At 43.9% G+C, this 18296-nt stretch overlaps 1 protein-coding gene across 1 annotated transcript in view; it reads left to right on the forward strand.

The window, feature by feature from the left end:
• The window catches only part of LOC127583580 (alpha-tectorin-like), a 45794-nt gene that overhangs the window by 25214 nt on the left and 2284 nt on the right, over nucleotides 1-18296 (forward strand). Inside the window, 10 exon segments of the mRNA XM_052039702.1 lie at nucleotides 2764-2963; nucleotides 4044-4424; nucleotides 9589-9872; nucleotides 11585-11865; nucleotides 12447-12563; nucleotides 14082-14278; nucleotides 15057-15220; nucleotides 16055-16303; nucleotides 17103-17265; nucleotides 17790-17880. Coding sequence (XP_051895662.1) covers nucleotides 2764-2963; nucleotides 4044-4424; nucleotides 9589-9872; nucleotides 11585-11865; nucleotides 12447-12563; nucleotides 14082-14278; nucleotides 15057-15220; nucleotides 16055-16303; nucleotides 17103-17265; nucleotides 17790-17880 — 2127 coding nt within the window.

The raw sequence follows: 18296 nt of genomic DNA on the forward strand, positions 1-18296 counted from the left end.
GGAAGAAGCTGTTTGGTCATCCGGGATTTCAACCTCCTGTATCTTCTCCAAGGAGGTAGAAGAGTGAAAAGGGAATGGCCGGCGAGGCAGGCATCCTCGACGATGCTATTAGCTGTAATAAAAACACAAAATGATAGAAACACTTGCCAGGTCAGCCAGCATCTGTGGCAAGAAAAATGTTTCAGATTGGAGACCCTTCACTGGAACAGTATGTTGTGACCAGATGGGGTGCTGTTTGCAACTGGTAAGGAGTTACCATCCACTTCTTGCAGAGTTATTATTTACAATAATTCTCAATGTATTGAGTTGGGAAGTTACTGTAAGCAGTCATTGGACCTGGATTATGAGTTAGATTGCATTGCATGGTGAGATAGAAACAATCGAGCACAATCCTTAGCCTAAGTACCAAGCTGATCAAAAATCACTTGCGCCATTCATCTGTTTACACTGCGTTTATACACTGGGTACTTTTACCTGATCTTGGATGGTACAGACATCGCCTGTAATTCCTGTCAATTATGACCGGACCAAGAAGAGGTGTTCTGCACAGTTATTAGAGTCATACAGCATGGAAACAGGCCCTTCAGCCCAACTCGTCCATGCCAACTGTGTTGCCCAGTGAGCTCGCCCTATCTGCCCATGTTTGGCCCAGAGCCCTCTAAACCTCACCTATCCATGTACTTATCTAGATGGCTTTTAAATGTTGCTAATATGCCCTCCTCAACCACTGTTTCGGGCAGCTCATTCCAAATACGCACCACCCTTTGCATGAAGAAGCTGCCCCCGATGTCCCTTTTAAATCTCTCGTCTCTGATCTTAAACCTATGCCCTCTTGTTTTTAGCACCTTCTCCTTGAGGAAAAGACTATGTGCTTTCACCCTGTCTATGCCCCTCATGATCTTGTATACCTCTATCAGGTTGCCCCTCAACCTCCTACATTACAGGGAATAAAGTCCTAGTTTATGCAACCTCTCCTTGTAACTTGGGCCCCCAAGTCCAGGCGACATCCTGGCAAATCTTTTCTGCTCTCTTTCTAGTTTAAATAACATCTTTCCTATAACAGGGTGACCAAAACTGTACACAATATTCCAAGTGTGGCCTCGCCAATGTCTTATATAACTGCAACATAACTTCCCAACTCGTATGCTCAATGCCCTGACTGATGAAGGCCAGTGTGCCAAATGCCTCCTTTACCACCCTATCTGCCTGAGACACCACTTTCAGCAAACTCTGCACTTGCACTCCTAGGTCCCTCTGTTCCACAACACTCCCCAGGGACCTACCACTCACTGTACAAGTCCTACCCCGGTTTGATCTCCCAAATTTTGTCTGGATTGAAAGCCACTTTCCAATTCTTAGCCCACATACCTAGCTGATCAAGATCCCTCTGTAATTTTTCATAACCTTCTACCCTGTCTACAACACCAGCTATTTTAGTAGCATCTGCAACCTTACCAATCATGCCGTGTGCTTTCACATCCAAATCATTTATATAAATTACAAACAACGAAGGTCCCAGCATAGACCCTTGTGGCACACCACCAGACACAGACCTCCAGTCCAAGAAACAACCCTTGACCATCACCCTCTGCTTCCTAGCACTGAGTCAATTATGAATCCAATCAGCTATCTGCCCCTGGATCCAATGCGATCTAACCTTCCAGACTAGCCTGCCATGAGGGACCTTGCCAAAGGCCTTGCTAGAGTCCATATAGACAACATCCACTGCCCTACCCTCTATCCTCTTGGTTACCTCCTTAAAGAACTCCAAGAGAGCCAAGAACTTAGCCGTCAAATCAATACTATAACTAATGAGACTTGGACAATTCACTAGATTCAGACAACAGCTTAAGGTCACTTTTGATGATACCAGATTTTTATTGCCAACCGCTTACACACTCCATGTGACTTTCTGACTCCATAAGCTCTCCAACGCCATGACTTTTGATTGCTTTCTCCATAATAATTTTTTTAAACTATTATTGAATTGATTGAAAATATTTTGCTCTGTTATTGGAAAAGCAGAAAAAAGATGGGACAGAAATCAAATATTGGATTGGAATTTATTCTGGATTGACTACTTTGCACTGTTATAGGGCAGCCAGGTTACTCCTACACTGTTGTCGAATAGTGAGATTCTCTCTCCTGTTTCCTAAGTGCTCTTGTTGAGTTATGTGGTGCCTGTCATCATTACTAGATGAAGGTAGATGTGCACTTTTGACTTGTGGTTAATTCATTTACTGCTCCTGGATGACTGGGTTACTTGTGTTGGATCCACAGAGTCGGGATGGGAGGTTGCTCAACCCTGCTGAAGGAGAGTGAGATACGATAATCATTTGTTACCATGATATTTTCTCCAGCCTGCTGTTGGACATTTCACAGCTTTGGGCCAAGTTATGGCCAACAAATTCTAATGCCTTAACTTTGCAACCTAATCATAGGGGTTTTCGCCCAAGGGTCCTGGTCTTTACGGTGGTTGATTGAAATTATTTCTCCATATTTTTGGTCTCAATACATTTCACATAATGAATCAATGGGGATATGAAACTGATAAAACATTTATACAATACCCTATAGTCCATAAGTAATAGTGCTTCATAATTGATTAATGTATGTTAATTAATATTGTAGAAATATTTCACTGCCTCTAACATTAAACAAAGTTAATGCTATTAACTTTGTTTAATGCTATTAAGGAAATGCTATTAAAATAGCAAACCTGTTTTTTGGTAAAGGATTTCTGTTTGATCTTCTTTCACACAGTGATCACTTGTCCTGCAAACAGCCACTACGAGAGCTGTATGTCAGTGTGCCAGCCCCGGTGTTCCACTTTCAAAACCCACCAGGACTGTAACCATTACTGTGTGGAGGGCTGTCAGTGTAACGATGGCTTCCTGCTCAATGGAAGAACGTGTATCCTGCCCCAGGACTGTGGCTGTGTGGCTGAGGACAAATACTATGAGGTAACTTGGGAAGCCCCTCTGAAAGTGGACCCATGTTTCTTACCTTCATCAGTGTTCATTGAATTAGCTGATGGAATGGGTGGAGATAAACTATTTTTTTTACCTTAAGATCGTCCAGAATGGAGGAGTGGGGGGATCATAACTTACAAAATTAGAGCCAGTCTGCTCAGAGGTGGTTGAGAAATGTCCTCACACAGAGTGTAATAGCAGTGTCAAGCTCCAACCCCAACACGACAAAAACTCTTTATGTTGGAAGTCAAATGATAATTTCAGGACATATTCTTTTTGGGTAAGAATACTTAGAGTTATGTACCTAAGAGAGGTAAATGAAATTAATCTATGTTATGTAGTTGAGGGTGGAACAGGTTCAAAGACAGAAATGTCCTCCTGCTCCTACACCTGGTTCATTGAGTCATAGACTTGGACAGCATGTCACCAGGCCCTTCGGCACAACTCATCCATGCCGACCAAGGTGCCAAACTGAGCTAGTCCCATTTGCCTACAGTTGGTCCATATCCTTCTATCCATGTACCCATCCAAATGTCTTTTAAACGTCATAATTGTACCCACCTCTACCACCTCCCCGGCAGCTCACTTCATGTCAGCGTGTGCATGTTATGTTGGTGCCAGAAGCGTGGCAACACTTGTGGGCTGCCCCCAGAACACTCTACGCAAAAGATGCATTTCACTGTGTGTTTCAATATACATGTGATTAATAAAGAAATCTAATGTTATCATGAACCTCTGTGTGGAAAACTTCGCCTTCAGGTCCCCTTTAAATCTTTCCCCTCTAAATCTTTCCCCTCTCATCTTAAATCCGTGCCCTCTAGTTTTAGACCCTGGTTAAAAAGACTGTAACTATCTACCCTGTCTATGCCCCTCATAGTTTTACGAACCACAGTGAGGTTAAGCCAAGAATTATTAGCAATGCCTTTCCTCTGCTGACTTTACCCCTCTCATAAGCAGGATCAGCATGGTGCATTCTGTTTTGTATATCTTTGGATGCTGAAGCTGATCCAGGTTCTGTGTGTTCCTGGAGTTGGGCTGTGGTTTCTCTGAAAACCTTTCTGTCGTCCTCAGCCAGGGCAGTTCTTCTGGAACACAAACTGCTCCAAACACTGTCGCTGCATGGGTCGCAACATGGTGCAGTGTGACTCCCGTCAGTGCAAGAGCGAGGAATCGTGTTCGCTTCACAATGGGATCAGAGGCTGTTACAGTAAGAAGAGCTCCCACTGCATCGCTGCTGGCGGAGGTATATTCCAGACATTTGACGGAGCTTTCCTGCGATTTCCTGCTGCCTGCTCCTTTGTCCTCTCCACAATCTGTCACAAGCTTCCAGACATCTCATTCCAACTAATCGTAAACTTTGACAAATGGAGTTTGCCTAACATGACACTGATCTCCCCAGTTTATCTTTATATCAATGAGGAACAGATCCTTATCTCAGGAAATGTTGTCCAGGTGAGTACCCATGTTCTGAAACCTGTGATGAAGGATCTTCAGTCTGACACATTGTTTCTCTTTCCACAGATGCTGCCCGACCTGTTGAGTGTTTAGAGAGTGTTTCCTATTTTTATTTCAGGTTTCCAACATCTGCAGGTTTTTGATTTTCAACCACTGGTGGTCATTCCCTTGCAGATTCCTTCACTCCCACATTCATTCATTCGTGCTCTCGCTCTCGTTCTCTCATACCCAGTGTTGTTCCTTCTTTCCTGGTCATTGTTTCTGATACAATTGTTTCTCTCACATATCATCCTCACTTTCATTATTCACACCCTTCAGCTCCTCATACTTTCTTGTCTCAAATTTAGACTTTCTTCTTTTACATTTATTCTCTCTTCTATTCATTGTTTCTGTCAGGTTAATTTTCTTCCACATTCATTGTTCTTTTGCATTGATTCTATATCACATCCATTTTCTTCTTGGCAATTTTTATTGACCAATTTGCTCGGAGATGTTTGCTGCCCATGCTCATTGTTTGCCCGCCCACCCACTAAATCTACCAAAACAGGTCATTCAATGAGAACTTGGTGAACAAAGCCAGCTCCAAGCTGATCAGTGAGACACTGCACCTTCCTGCAGTAAATGCCAGGGAGGTACTTTGCCAGCCTGACCACCATCACCCCTCACCCAGCTGATCTGGCTGTCAAAGCTTTAATGAGTGCCCACGCCTCAAGGTTCAACAACCACTTCTTCCCCAGTGTCATTGGTTCTTGAACTGACCTGAAAAACCCTAATACTACCTCCAACTATATTTCTTTTCTTCTGTCTCTTAACTTGCACCAATGTCATTGTGTTTATTTTGTTGTGCAGGTTATGTATAATTTATGTTAATTGAAGTTTATGTGAACTTATGTTGTCATGTTTGTAAGCACTGCTGCTGTCTGCAAAAAAAGTTAATTTTCATGGCATTTATACCCTGGGTATGTCTGCCTATAAAAATAAACTTGATTGTGGATGTCTCTGACATAAGGAGTCCATCATTGGAGAACTATGGCTTGACAGCAGCAGTCAGTTGTACAGATGTGTGGATTTCATTCACGCACACTTGCACGGGAATCTCAAACTTCATCACAGTTATGGAGAGAGATGATGGTAGTTCCGTGTGGAGCTGCTGGCTTCTTTGAGGAACAATCTCTTTTTTTTCTCCACCTCTCCAAGGTTCATTCTTATTTTTGCCCTGGTTATTCACCCCTACACATTAATTAATGTGTCACATTCATCCTTTTCCTGGTGTTCATCCTTGCTTTCAGCTACGGCTCGGTTGGCAGCCCCCTCGCCTCCAGGTCAGGTGAGATCAAGCCCCATTATGGAGACTTGATCAGAAAATCTAGACCATCTGTCCTAGGGAGCACCATACAGTCACATGTGACGACCAAATGTAAAAGATCTCATGGTATACCCTTGCCAATAACACTTAATTGCCAATAATTCGTTAATCAACATACTAAAACCGGTTATTGGAGTATCACATTTATAGAATCATAGAACAGTACAGCACAATACAGGCCCTTCAGCCCACAATGTTGTGCTGACCTTTAAACCTCGCCTAAGACTATCTAACCCCTTCCCCCAACATATCCTCTATTTTAATTCCTCCATATGCTTATCTAGCAATATCTTGAATTTGACCAATGTACCTGCCTCCACCACTGCCCCCAGGCAGCGCATTCCATGCCCCAACCACTCTCTGGGTAAAAAAATCTCCCTCTGATATCTCCCTTGAACTTCCCACCCATTACTTTAAAGCCATGCCCTCTTGTATTGAGCATTGGTGCCCTGGGAAAGAGGTGCTGGATGTCTACTCTACCTATTCCTCTTATCCTCCTCCTCTCCAAAGAGTAAAGCCCTAGCTCCCTTAGTCTCTACTCATAATCCATACTTTCTAAACCAGGCAACATCCTGGTAAATCTCCTCTACACCCTTTCCAACACTTCCACATCCTTCCTATAATGAGGCGACCAGAACTGGACACAGTACTCTGTGTGGTTTTACCAGAGTTTTGTAGAGCTGCATCACTACCTCGCGGCTCTTAAACTCGATCCCACGACTTATGAAAGCTAACACCCCATAAGCTTCCTTAACCACCCTATCCACCTGTGAGGCAACTTTCAGGGATCTGTGGATATGCACCCCCAGATCCCTCTGCTCCTCCACACTCCCCAGAATCCTGCCATTAACCTTGTACTCTTGGAGTTTGTCCTTCCAAAACATACCACCTCACATTTCTCCGGATTGAACGCCATCTGCCACTTCTCAGCCCAGCTCTGCATCCTATCAATGTCCCTCTGCAATCTTCGACAGTCCTCCACACTATCCACAACACCACCAAACTTTGTGTGGTCTTCAAACTTGCCAACCCACCCTTCTACCACCTCATCCAAGTCATTAATAAAAATCACGAAAAGTAGAGGTCCCAGAACCGATCCACGTGGGACACCGCTAGTCACAGCCCTCCAATCTGAATGCACTCCCTCCACCACAACCCTCTGCTTTCTACATGCAAGCCAATTCTGGATCCACACGGCCAAGCTTACCTGGATCCCATGCCTTCTGATCTTCTGAAGAAGCCTACCATGTGGAACCTTGTCAAATGCCTTACTAAAATCCATGTAGGCCACATCTACTACACTACCCTCATCGATCTTCCTGGTCACCTCCTCAAAGAATCCTATCAGGCTTGTGAGACATGATTTTCCCTTCACAAAGCCATGCTGGCTGTCCCTGATCAGACCATGATTCTCTAAATGCCCATGGATCCTATCTCTAAGAATCTTTTCAAACAGCTTGCCCACCACAGATGTAAGTCTCACTGGTCTATAATTCGCTGGACTATCCCTACTTCCTTTTTTGAATAAGGGGACAACATTTGCCGCCCTCCAATCCTCCGGTACCATTCCCGTGGACAATGAGGACTCAAAGATCCTAGCTAATGGTTCAGCAATCTCCTCCCTCACCTCGCGGAGCAGCCTGGGGAATATTCCGTCAGGCCCTGGGGACTTATCTGTCCTAATATTTTCTAACCACTCCAACACATCCTCTCTCTTGATATCTACATGCTTTAGAACATTAACCTTACCAACACTGTCCCACTTATGACTGCCATATTTCCTACATTACAACTGGTGGTTACTCTTCAAAAGTACTTGGTCAAAGAGCCATAGAATAATACAGCATGGAAACAGTTCCTTCAGCGCAACTCATTCATGCCATCCATGGTGCCCACTGAACTAGTCCCATTTGCCTGCATTTAGCCCATATCCTTCTAAACCCCTCCTATCCATGTACGTATTCAAATATCTTTTCAATGATGACACAAGCGACTGCTGGAATCTGGAGCAAGACACAACTTGCTGCAGGAACTCAGTGGGTCAGGCAGCATCTATGGAGGAAAATGGACAGTCGATGTTTCGGATCCAGACCTTTGAGTTTGAGTCCAGACGAAGGGTCTCGACCTGAAACATCAAGTGTCCATAGGTCTGCCTGACTGCTGAATTCCTCCAGATTCTCACATGTTGTCTTTTGAATATTGCTACTGTACCTGCCTCAACCAATTCCTCTGGCAGCTCGTTCCATATACGCACCACCTGCATGAAGAAGTTGACCCTCAGGTCCCTTTTAAATCTTTCACGTCTCATCTTAAACCTATGCCCTCTAGTTTTACTTTCCCCTTCCCCAGGGAAAAAAGATCATGTGCATTCACCCTATCTACGCCCCTCATGATTTTATACACCTCTATAAGGTTGCCCCTCAATCTCCTATGCTCCAAGGAATAAAGTCCTAGACTGCCCAATCTCTCTCTATAACTCAGGCCTTCAAGTCCTGGCAGCATCCTTGTAAATCTTCTCTGCACTCTCTCCGGTTTAACAATATCCTCTCCAGTTTAATGATACTTAATCATTCTCACATTCTCAATTATCTACGTTCTCACAAGGTCATGTTCTCTCATTCATTCTCTCTTGACCACTTTCACTCTCACTCTCTGTTCTGGACCTCACTATGTGCCCCAATTTCTCTTGTTTTGCACTGTCAGTCTCTCCATTATGTAATCAATTTTCTTGCTTTGATATAGTATAGCTACTAAAAATGTCCACTAAATTTTATTTGTGATCTAGAGTCTTGTACAACACAGAAACAGGCCCTTTGCCCAAACTGGTCCATGCTAACCAAGATGCCATCTAAGCCAGTCCAATTTGCTCACGTTTGGCCCATATCTCTACAAATCTGTCCAAGTGCCTTTTAAATGTTGTTGACGTATCTGCATTTACTGATGTTCCCTTCTGGGGTCACTGCTGCATAGTGACCTGGTATAAAATGTTTGTGGAGTTTTCACCAACGGCTGTTTCTTAAATTTGCCATTATGATCTTGTTAAAATACTTTGAAGGAACTTTCTCCAAGCTGTATATGGTGCCCTGGGAACAGGCAATATTTAAATTCATTTTTGGGAAGTGTGCATCACTGGCAAGGCCAGCACTTACTGCCCATCCCTAATAGTTCTCGAGGGTGGAGGGTGAGCCACTTCCTTAAACCATTGCAGTCCTTCTGGTGAAGTTACTCCCACCGTCCTGGTTAGAGGGGGACTTCCAGGAGTTAGATCCAGTGATCATGAAACAGCAGTGATCTATCCAATGAGGAAGAAGTGTGACTTAAGGGGAACTAATGTCATTATGTTTTGTTGTTTATTTTTGTGCATGTGTAAGTTAAATTAATTTAAGTTCGTTAATTTTTGTTTGTCATGTTTATAGTGCACTGTGCTGCTGCTGCAAAAAGCCAATTTTCATGGCATTCATACCCTGTGTATGTGTGTCTAAGGCAACAATAAACTTGAACTTGGATGCTATAATAATGCTGTAGTGTTGTTGTTATTGTCCTTGGGTTTGGGTGGTGTTGCTGGAGTCCAGTGGTCAAGTAACTGCAGTGTATTTTAATGAATTTTTGTATAATTTATGTTTTTCTTGTGAATGTTGTGTATCTGATGCCATGTGCCTTTGATGCTGTTGCAAGTAAGTTTTTCGTTGCACCTGTGCATTCATATACCTGTACATATGACAATAAACTTTGACTTTGAAAAAGGAAAGTGGAAAATATTCCTGTAATTGTGACTAACATTGTTCTGTTTGTCAGGTGAATGGAACCCCAGTCACCATTCCTGTTGTCACAGGGCTGACAAAGATCTCCACAGCTGAAGGATTCCTGATCATTGATACCATTCAAGGTATTCAGATCCAATACAACTGGTTTAACTTGCTGTCCATCAGGATGGGAGAACGCCTGCAGAACAAGGTGTGTGGTCTGTGTGGAAACTTTAACGGAAATCCCAATGATGATGACCTAAGTTCACAAGGAAAACCGGCACAAACCGTCTTGGAGCTGGCAAAGAGCTGGAAAACCAATGGCATGCAGAACAGGTAAAGCCCTTTTCTGTCTAGGATACATAGATATATGGGGACTGAATAGGGTCTGCTCCCGAAGTCTGACCCTGTCAAAGTTTCCAATGTCAGTCCGGTGTATAAAGCAGGTGGGCACCTTCCAGGCAACAAGGGACTCAGAGACTCTGGCAGAGGTTAAAGACCCTTTGTTGATGGGCTCTTCTTGAGAGAGTATTCTGTGGCCTGGATTTAGTATTCCATCCTCTTACCTGTAATGCTGTACGATTACATGTGCATTTTTGTTCTTTCACTTACAGAATTGTCTCCCTGGTTTTCTGAATTTCCTACCCCCCAACTAATTCCTACAGTTACTTTATTTCATCAACATTTTCCTCTTCCTTCTGTTCTCAAAAGATGTGTTGATTAGATGAGACAAAAAAAGGGGACCTTTTCTCTTGTAGTTAGGTTCAGAATCTGACTTGTATCCAATAGCCCTAAATAATGGGGCTGTGATGGGCGGTGGGGGGCGGCGGTGGTGAAAGTTAGTGGATTCCTGATGTATTATAGGAAATGGTCAACAATCAACTTTAGAACACACTGCAGTATTCATCTTGTAACCTCACGGACAAATAGTTTGAGGGACCGATTACAGTCATGTGGACAAGCTGTATGCATGAACAATAACTACCTGCCCCAGCTTCCTCTGTCCCTTGGCCTCCCTTACAGTCACTGTGGCTCCTCTCCTGCTTGTTCTATGTCTCCAGTGTATGGCTGCCTTCTATTTAACCCAACGTTTTATCTTTGGTCTCTGCCTATTCCTCATCTTCCTGTTTCCTCTCTGTGATGTCAGCTATAAACATAGTTTCCACTTTAAGTACGATACCAAGTTCATCAGTCCATTTGACTCCACGATCATTGCTGTCTGACTCCCTGTAACGTCAAGTTGTAGATTAAACCAAACCTTTTCGAGGTTCATGATGGTGAAACAACTTCCTTGAAGTTTGCAACGTAGCCCCCAGGAGTATCTGCTCTGTAGCAAAATGATGAAAATGTGGGCAAGAGTTTCAGAGTTGGTCATTGGGTGAAGTAAATAGGAGATGGAGCCAAGCCGAATGGGCGGAATAGCATGGGATTGGTGCTGGATGAGATGGGGGACTTGAAACAGAGCTCAGGAGATGTCAGCCTTCATTATCCACATCTCCTGAGCTCTGTTTCAAGCACCCCCCCCCCCCCATCTTATCCAGCACCAATCCCAGTGACCAACCCTGAAACACTTGCCCACACTTTCATCATTTCGAAGTGTAGCTTTTCTGACACAGTTCACAGCAAGCTTGGCCCCAGCATAAATTCCATCAAGTCTCTTGTGCCTGTTACCCAGACTGCCATTGGTTTTCCATCCAGAGTATTTTCATTTCAGAATCCTCCTTCCATCTACACATCCCAGTGTGGGCTTTATTCCAACTCCCCCCCCCCCCACCAATCACTGCCTCTGCTCCCCCTCATTCCACAACCCCACCACTGTGACAGGATGAGATTTTTGGAAGGGAATCTCAGCACGGAGATCAGTTCCCTGGAATTTCTTCTGAAATTCCTCATCCCAGTTCAAGCAAAAGATCTCAAGATTCTGGAACTTCTCCCATGTTTTGGAGATTCATGTTGTCTTCAAAGAGCATGTGAAGGGTGGAGGGGTTCAAGTTACCTGCCGGTGGTCTTGTCTCTGTGGAGGCTGAATGCACATGTCCCTCTCACAGCTGTGATGAAGAGCAGTACACCGTCCTATCACTTAACTGTGATAATCAGGACATCATCCGGCTACAGAATGAAGGAAGTTGCCTGAAACTTACGGAAATGAAAGGTTTCTTCCAGCCGTGTTATGGATTCATCAACCCGGTGCCATTTTATGAGTCGTGTGGATTGGATGCTTGTTACTGGGACAAGAGATCGCAAATCTGTAGTTCGCTGGCAGCTTATGGAGAGGCCTGTCGCTCACTGGGCATCCTGAGCACTGAATGGATTCGGCGGGAAAACTGCTGTAAGGAGAAGCCGGTAACGTTGGAGGCCAGGGTCAGGGTTCAGATCTGAGGCCAGGGTTGGGGGGTTCCTTTTTTTAACTTCCCCTTCGGGTATGGATTCAGGACTACAGTCTCTACTGGGGAATGAGTTGGGACTCTGATCTCCCCCGGGGGTGGGGTACAGGGTTCTGGTCCCCTGGGGTGGGCTTCAGGGCTCTGATCTGCCCCTGGGGTGGGGTACAGGGCTCTGATCTGCCCCTGAGGTGGGGTACAGGGCTCTGATCTTCCCCTGGGGTGGGTTTGGCACTCTGTCCTCATTGGGGAGTGGTGTGGTTCAAGACCCTGATCTCTCCCTGGGGTTGGTTTCAGGGCCTGATCTGCCCCTGGGGTGGGGGTTTGGGGCTTTGATCTCCCTTTGCTGGGTGGTGGGGTGGTTCAGGACCTTGATCTCCCCTTGGGTTGGGAGTTTGAGAATCTAAACTCCCTGTAGTGCTTTTGACTGGGTGAATGGGTCTGTCAGGACTGGTGTTTCAAAGATCAGAAAAGGACTGGTCTGTGTGCTAAGTTTAAGGGTTAATCATTTACGTCTGTCTCCTTTTAGCAGAATTGATCGATGACCCTTGTGCTGGAGGCATTTGCACCAACTACAGTTTGTGCCGACAGGGTAACGGAGACCTGTGTGGCTGCCCAGAGGAACACAGCCCCGACAGTGGTAAATGTGCGGTAACACTGGGTGTCTAAACGAAACCTCGAGTAGGTGACCCTCCTTGCCCGTAGTGTGCAGGAACAGTGTAGGAAATGTTTAACCAAAGGAAATTCCCATGGATGCTGTTCCCGAGTTTCCTTGTCCGTTTTTGGAACCTTCCTTGTCAAGTAATCACTGTGTGAAAGTGAGCGGCAATATGGGGAAGTTTCCAGTTTCCTGGGATGGATTGCTCCGGGCAAGTTATGCTGTGCAGTGAAGGTGTCTGGTTCCTGCAATGTATTGGTACCGCACTGGGGTAAGTTGCATTGTGGTGAAAGTGTCAAATTTGCTGGGACAGATCAGTGCTTCTCTGGTCTAATTCACACCAGGTTCCCTGGCGTGAAGATGCTGGTGAATGCTGGCTGGGTTATATTGATGTAATCTGCTGTCATAAAGGAGGAAACACTATAAAAGAATTGGAGATCTCGGAGAACTGATTCCCTCAGGAAAAGATTGTCTGATGGACTTCAATGATCTGAATTTGACCTGTTGGAATATTTACCTACGCTTTTAGCTGGTGGGTTAAAACTGAAACTGATAATTAAACATGAAACTGAAAATCAAAGAACTGCAGATGCTGGAAATCTTAAAATCAGAAAAGGCTAGAAACACTTAGCAGATCAGACAATATCTGTGGAGATAGAAACAGGCTCAGCATTTCTGATGGTCTGCAACGTGAAACATTAACTCTGTTTCCTTCTCCACAGATGCTGCCTGACTTCCTGAGTGTTTACATTTTTATTTCAGCTAAGCATCAGACTCTGGATCTTCTGCAACAGCAAAGACCCCAACACTGAAATAAACAGGGCTTTCGCTGTTCCACACTGTCAAGGATATTTATGGGAAAAAAAACAATTAAACGGCCTTGTGTTCTGAGAATATCACAAAACGTTTCACACCTGTTTAAAAATAATTCAATCGCTATTATTGTATTTAAACAGCTGCCAGTTTGCACAGAGAAAACAGAAAATGTTTAAAATCCTCATTCAGTTAGATGGCATCGGTGGAGGCAGAATCGTTAATGTTTCAGTTTGAGAAACTCTGTTCCTCCCTCCGATGTTGGATGGTCTGAGTATTTCCACGATTTGCTGCATTATTTCAGATTTCCAGCATCTGCAGTACTTTGCTTCTACGAAAAAGATACTTAGCCCTGTCAATATATTCTTCCATTCTTTTCTCTATCAGTTTCTATCCAGCTTTCCCAGAGAATCACCATCCATTCTTACAAACTCCAGCACGTTCATTGCATCAACTTTCAATGCAGCAGCGAGCTCCACACACTCACAGGTCTTTGGATGAATGAAATGCTTGTGAATACCCTTCTGTTCAGAGATGTGTACCCCCTTGTAGATTGATAAATTAGCTCTAAATATGAAGGATGCATGGGCTGGGTTTTTGGTTAAATGGTGGTGTGCAATGTAGACTATGGTCTTCCTCCTTGAGCAGTTGTTAGTCTTTAAACCCTGTGGTTCTCTCCACTTTCCATTGCAGATGACATTGTCCAGGCAGATGTAGTGTGCAAATATTCCCAGATGGAGGTTTATATTTCCAAGTGCCGACTCTACCAGCTGGGGTTTGAGCGCGAGGATGTTCGTGTTAATGATAACCGCTGCTTGGGCTCAGAGGGAGATGATTTTATTGCATTTCACATCAATAATACTAACCGGAATTGTGGGAATATCATGAAGGTGAATATTTGTTACCTGCAGTGCATGATCTATATTGAATTCTGTTCATATTGTCACAGCTCCCTGCACTTGGCCCCCATTGTATTTTCTCTGTTCCACTTTCATCTGAAGCACCAATTGCTTTTGTCAATGACTTTGTCTCAACTCTGTGCAGCTACAGTAAACATCCCAAGAATTCCCAGGGAGGGACTGCACATCCTAAGGGCCTCTGTGAAAACGTGCTGGGGTTGGGATTGGAGGTTTGTTTGTAGAACATCTATCTTTATTAATAAAAATAAGTGAACATAAGCAAGAACAAAACGCATGAGCAAGTCTGAGTTTTGCCAAACTTGGGCACAAACTGAAGGGCAGTTACCTATAGCTGGGTTACCCAGGGGCACACCTGCTTACTGTAGAGGCAAAAGATGGAGTGAGTGATGGTGACCAGAAGGAGAGAGGAGTTTAGCCTGGAGAAGTAAATTATCTTGCAAAGTACACAACAAAATGTCAGGGTGAAGGGGAGCAATTCCTCTGGAGTAGGTAGTGTGTTCAGTTAGACAGTAAAGTCAAAGTAGAGATTATTTTCATATGCACAAGTACATGTATGAACACTTTCTTCAGTATGGCACCAACCTGGGTTCGAGTAAGAGACGGACTAGTTATTGTGGGAGTGCCAGGTACATTTACCCAGTGAGAAATATCAAATGATAAGAGCAGAAGTTCAGATTATTTCTTTCGGTTTGAACAGCCTTGTCTGAAGGTGACTGTGCTGTAGTTATTGCTATTTTCCTCTCCACAGACAAATGAAACCCACATAATGTACACAAACACTGTCTGGATCGAGAGCCTGAACAACACAGGGACGGTGATCACTCGGGACAGAGTCATCAATGTTGAGTTCTCCTGTGCCTATGAACTCGACCTGAGGGTTTCTCTAGAAACTGTTGTAAGGCCAATGCTAAGGTAAACAGTGTCTTGGGTCAAACATTCAGGCACTGCCTTTCTATGATCCTGATTGGTTGTCCTCTCTCCTGTATTTTGTGGAGGGTCTGGTAAATGGTGATTGGGAAACACAAGGGGAAACAAAGGAGATTGGGGACAATGGGTTCTGGAGTCTGTTAATTCTAGTTAATCAATCGCCATTTTCTCTCGGTGAAGTTTCTCTTGATCCTTATTGGTTGTTTTATTCGTGTAGACTAGTCTAAGAGGTGTGCCAATCAACAGGTGCACAACAAACAACTGACATTGAACACTTTGTTCTGTATTACACACTTTGAACACCCAATATTTATCTTCAATTGACAAACCCAAATTTGTTCACAGTTCGCAGAAATGTTATTGAAATTGCATCAGTACAAAAAAGCAATTTTATTATTTGAATCTCATTCTTAATATAATAACTAAGTACTTGATTTCCTGTTTGCCAATTGTAAATTCAAGAACTGGTTTGCAATTTCACCTTAAACTTGCAGATATAGAAACTCCTAACTATTTAAAGTTTAATTTACTATGACTGACTCATTAAAATCCCTCTGCACTGTTTAACTCCAAAGGTACTCCACCCTATTTCATCCGACAGTGCTTCATGGATTGAGCTCTCTATCTTGGCCATGTTTTTCTGTAGGGAGGCTGAACAACAGAGATCTTTGGCTGGAGTGTAGGACTGGCAATTTTAAAAAAAAATTACTTACCTGGGCTTTCCTAGTGCAGTCAAGGGACAGAAACAAGTTCACGCTTGGGAAATGTAGAATAATTGTGTTCCTCTGAATGTTAAGTGATGCTGTTTGTTTACCTCAGTGTTGTCAACCTCACTCTCCCAACCAAAGAAGGTAGTTTCATCACTAAAATGGCTCTGTATAAAAACTCGTCCTACAAGTTTCCATATCGAGAAGGCGAGGTCACACTCACTACCCGGGATGTCCTGTACATTGGGGTGTTTGTCGAAGGAGCAGATTCTACCCAGCTCATTCTGATCACCAATCGGTGCTGGGCTACTCCATCTCGCAATCCAAAGGACCGACTACGCTACATGATAATAGAGCAAGGGTTAGTGTGAATTCTTTTTCCCAAATCTTTGTGGTGAGATATCTTGTCCTTGTACGTGTACAAAAACTATAATCGGCTGTGACATTTGTGTTTACATATTCCCAATCCCAGGATCCATTGACAGATTCTTACCAACTTAGTGGGCATGGTGGGTCATGCAGAACCTTTCTCAATGTTATTTTGTTAATTTAGGACTTGGGCATCATTGGCAAAGGCAGCTGTAATTACTCATCCCTAAATCCCCTGAGGAATTGGTGGGGAACTGCAGCTGCTCATGGCTCAGTGCAGTGAGCTTCCCTTTCCATCACCAGCCCCAGTGGGCCCTCCTCAAATCTTCTGCTGCATGCCTAGCACTCTCCACCCTTCCACATTCACTTCTCAAATCCACCTTCCAAAGTCACCAGAAATCCTCCTCCTACATCCTTGCCTGATGCTCACTTGCCCTGAATTAGCCTCTGCTCGCTGTCAAGGCAGAGTTTTGAGACGTTCACTTCCCACAATCTACATAACTGCCTCACCCCTCTCCCCCAACCCACCACCCTATTTGTTTGAAGATGCTCCCTCATACTCTCCAAGGGTGTGCATCCTTCCTGTAAAGGTATACCTATAGATTCTACTCACCGGGGATGGGGCTAGGTGGCTCCAGGTTCCATCACATTCCCTTTGGGGGATCAGCTACAGACTCCAGACCCCCTGTAGTGTAGATCCAGATTTTGGTCCAGTGCTCCCTCCCTTACAGTGGTTACAGTCTAACCTTGTCATCCACAAAGAATGACCTCTCAGTTCTTGCTTTGAGCAGGTGTCCAAACTCAAAGGACAGCACCATAGAGATGGAGGAGAATGGCGTGTCTCTCACCTGCCGCTTCCATATCATTGTGTTCAAGTTTATTGGGGATTATGAAGAGATTCATCTACACTGTGATGTGTCATTGTGCGATTCAGATATCAATAACTGCAGAGTTGTGAGTAATAAGAATCATACCAAACCCTGACTATCAGTAACACCAAATATACTTCAAACCCTCTGTATTCCAAACCAAAATGAGGAATTGTGCAGACAGAGAAACCTCTCATTATTGTGGTCTAATTTACTGTCATTCACACATCAAAACCCTTTGGTCTGTAATGTTTGACTATGAATGTACTTCACCCTTATACACCCAACAATGCTTCATAAATTGAGTTCTCTATCTTGGCTATACTTTCAGGTTTTATAGGGAGGGCGAATAGTGAGGAAACATGGTCATGGTAACTTTGCTGGGACATATTACAATGTATTTGATATAATTGTGTGAGAGAATAGCACATAGTGGGGTGGGATATCAGAGGTTGAACAGTAACAGACAAGGTGTTAACATCAAAGAAATATCAAAGTACATACGAGGTCAAGCACAAACAAAGTTGGAAGTAACTCTGTTACATTTGTTAGATTTCTGATCAAGTAGGTACATATATTGACTGAATCTTTCAATGTTGGTTCCTGTAGACGTGTCCCACTCACAGCAGGAGACTTGCTGACAACAATGGGCAACTCACAAAAGAGCAGATTCTCTCTGTTGGACCCATCAGGAGAAGAGGTTAGTTGCATGGCAGGGGATGTGTATTTTGTGCCTGGGGCCATTTGTAAAGCTTCTGATGTTGCAATGGTATGAAACTTCCTTAACTGAAAGGATAGAAACAACAATAAGAAAGGGAAAGGGGAAAACAGAGAGGCATTAAGACTGAGAGAGAAATGGGCAGAGGGTGACCTAGTGAATTTGAGCCTTGACATTACTAAGAACAAGGACACCATTACTAGAACAATTAAAACTTAAGGTCCAGAAATAGAGATATCTGAAGGTTACAAGGCTGGAGGACATTACAGTTGTCAGAGGGACCAGGCCATGGACATATTTGAAAACTAAAGTGGATGGCGAGCCAATGTAGCCAGCAACCATGGGTGATGGTGAGAGTTCAGATACAGGCAGCAGAGTTTTGGATGTGCTCAGGTTTA

Source organism: Pristis pectinata, chromosome 27, assembly GCF_009764475.1.
Source record: "Pristis pectinata isolate sPriPec2 chromosome 27, sPriPec2.1.pri, whole genome shotgun sequence".
NCBI classification, from domain to species: Eukaryota; Metazoa; Chordata; class Chondrichthyes; order Rhinopristiformes; family Pristidae; genus Pristis; species Pristis pectinata.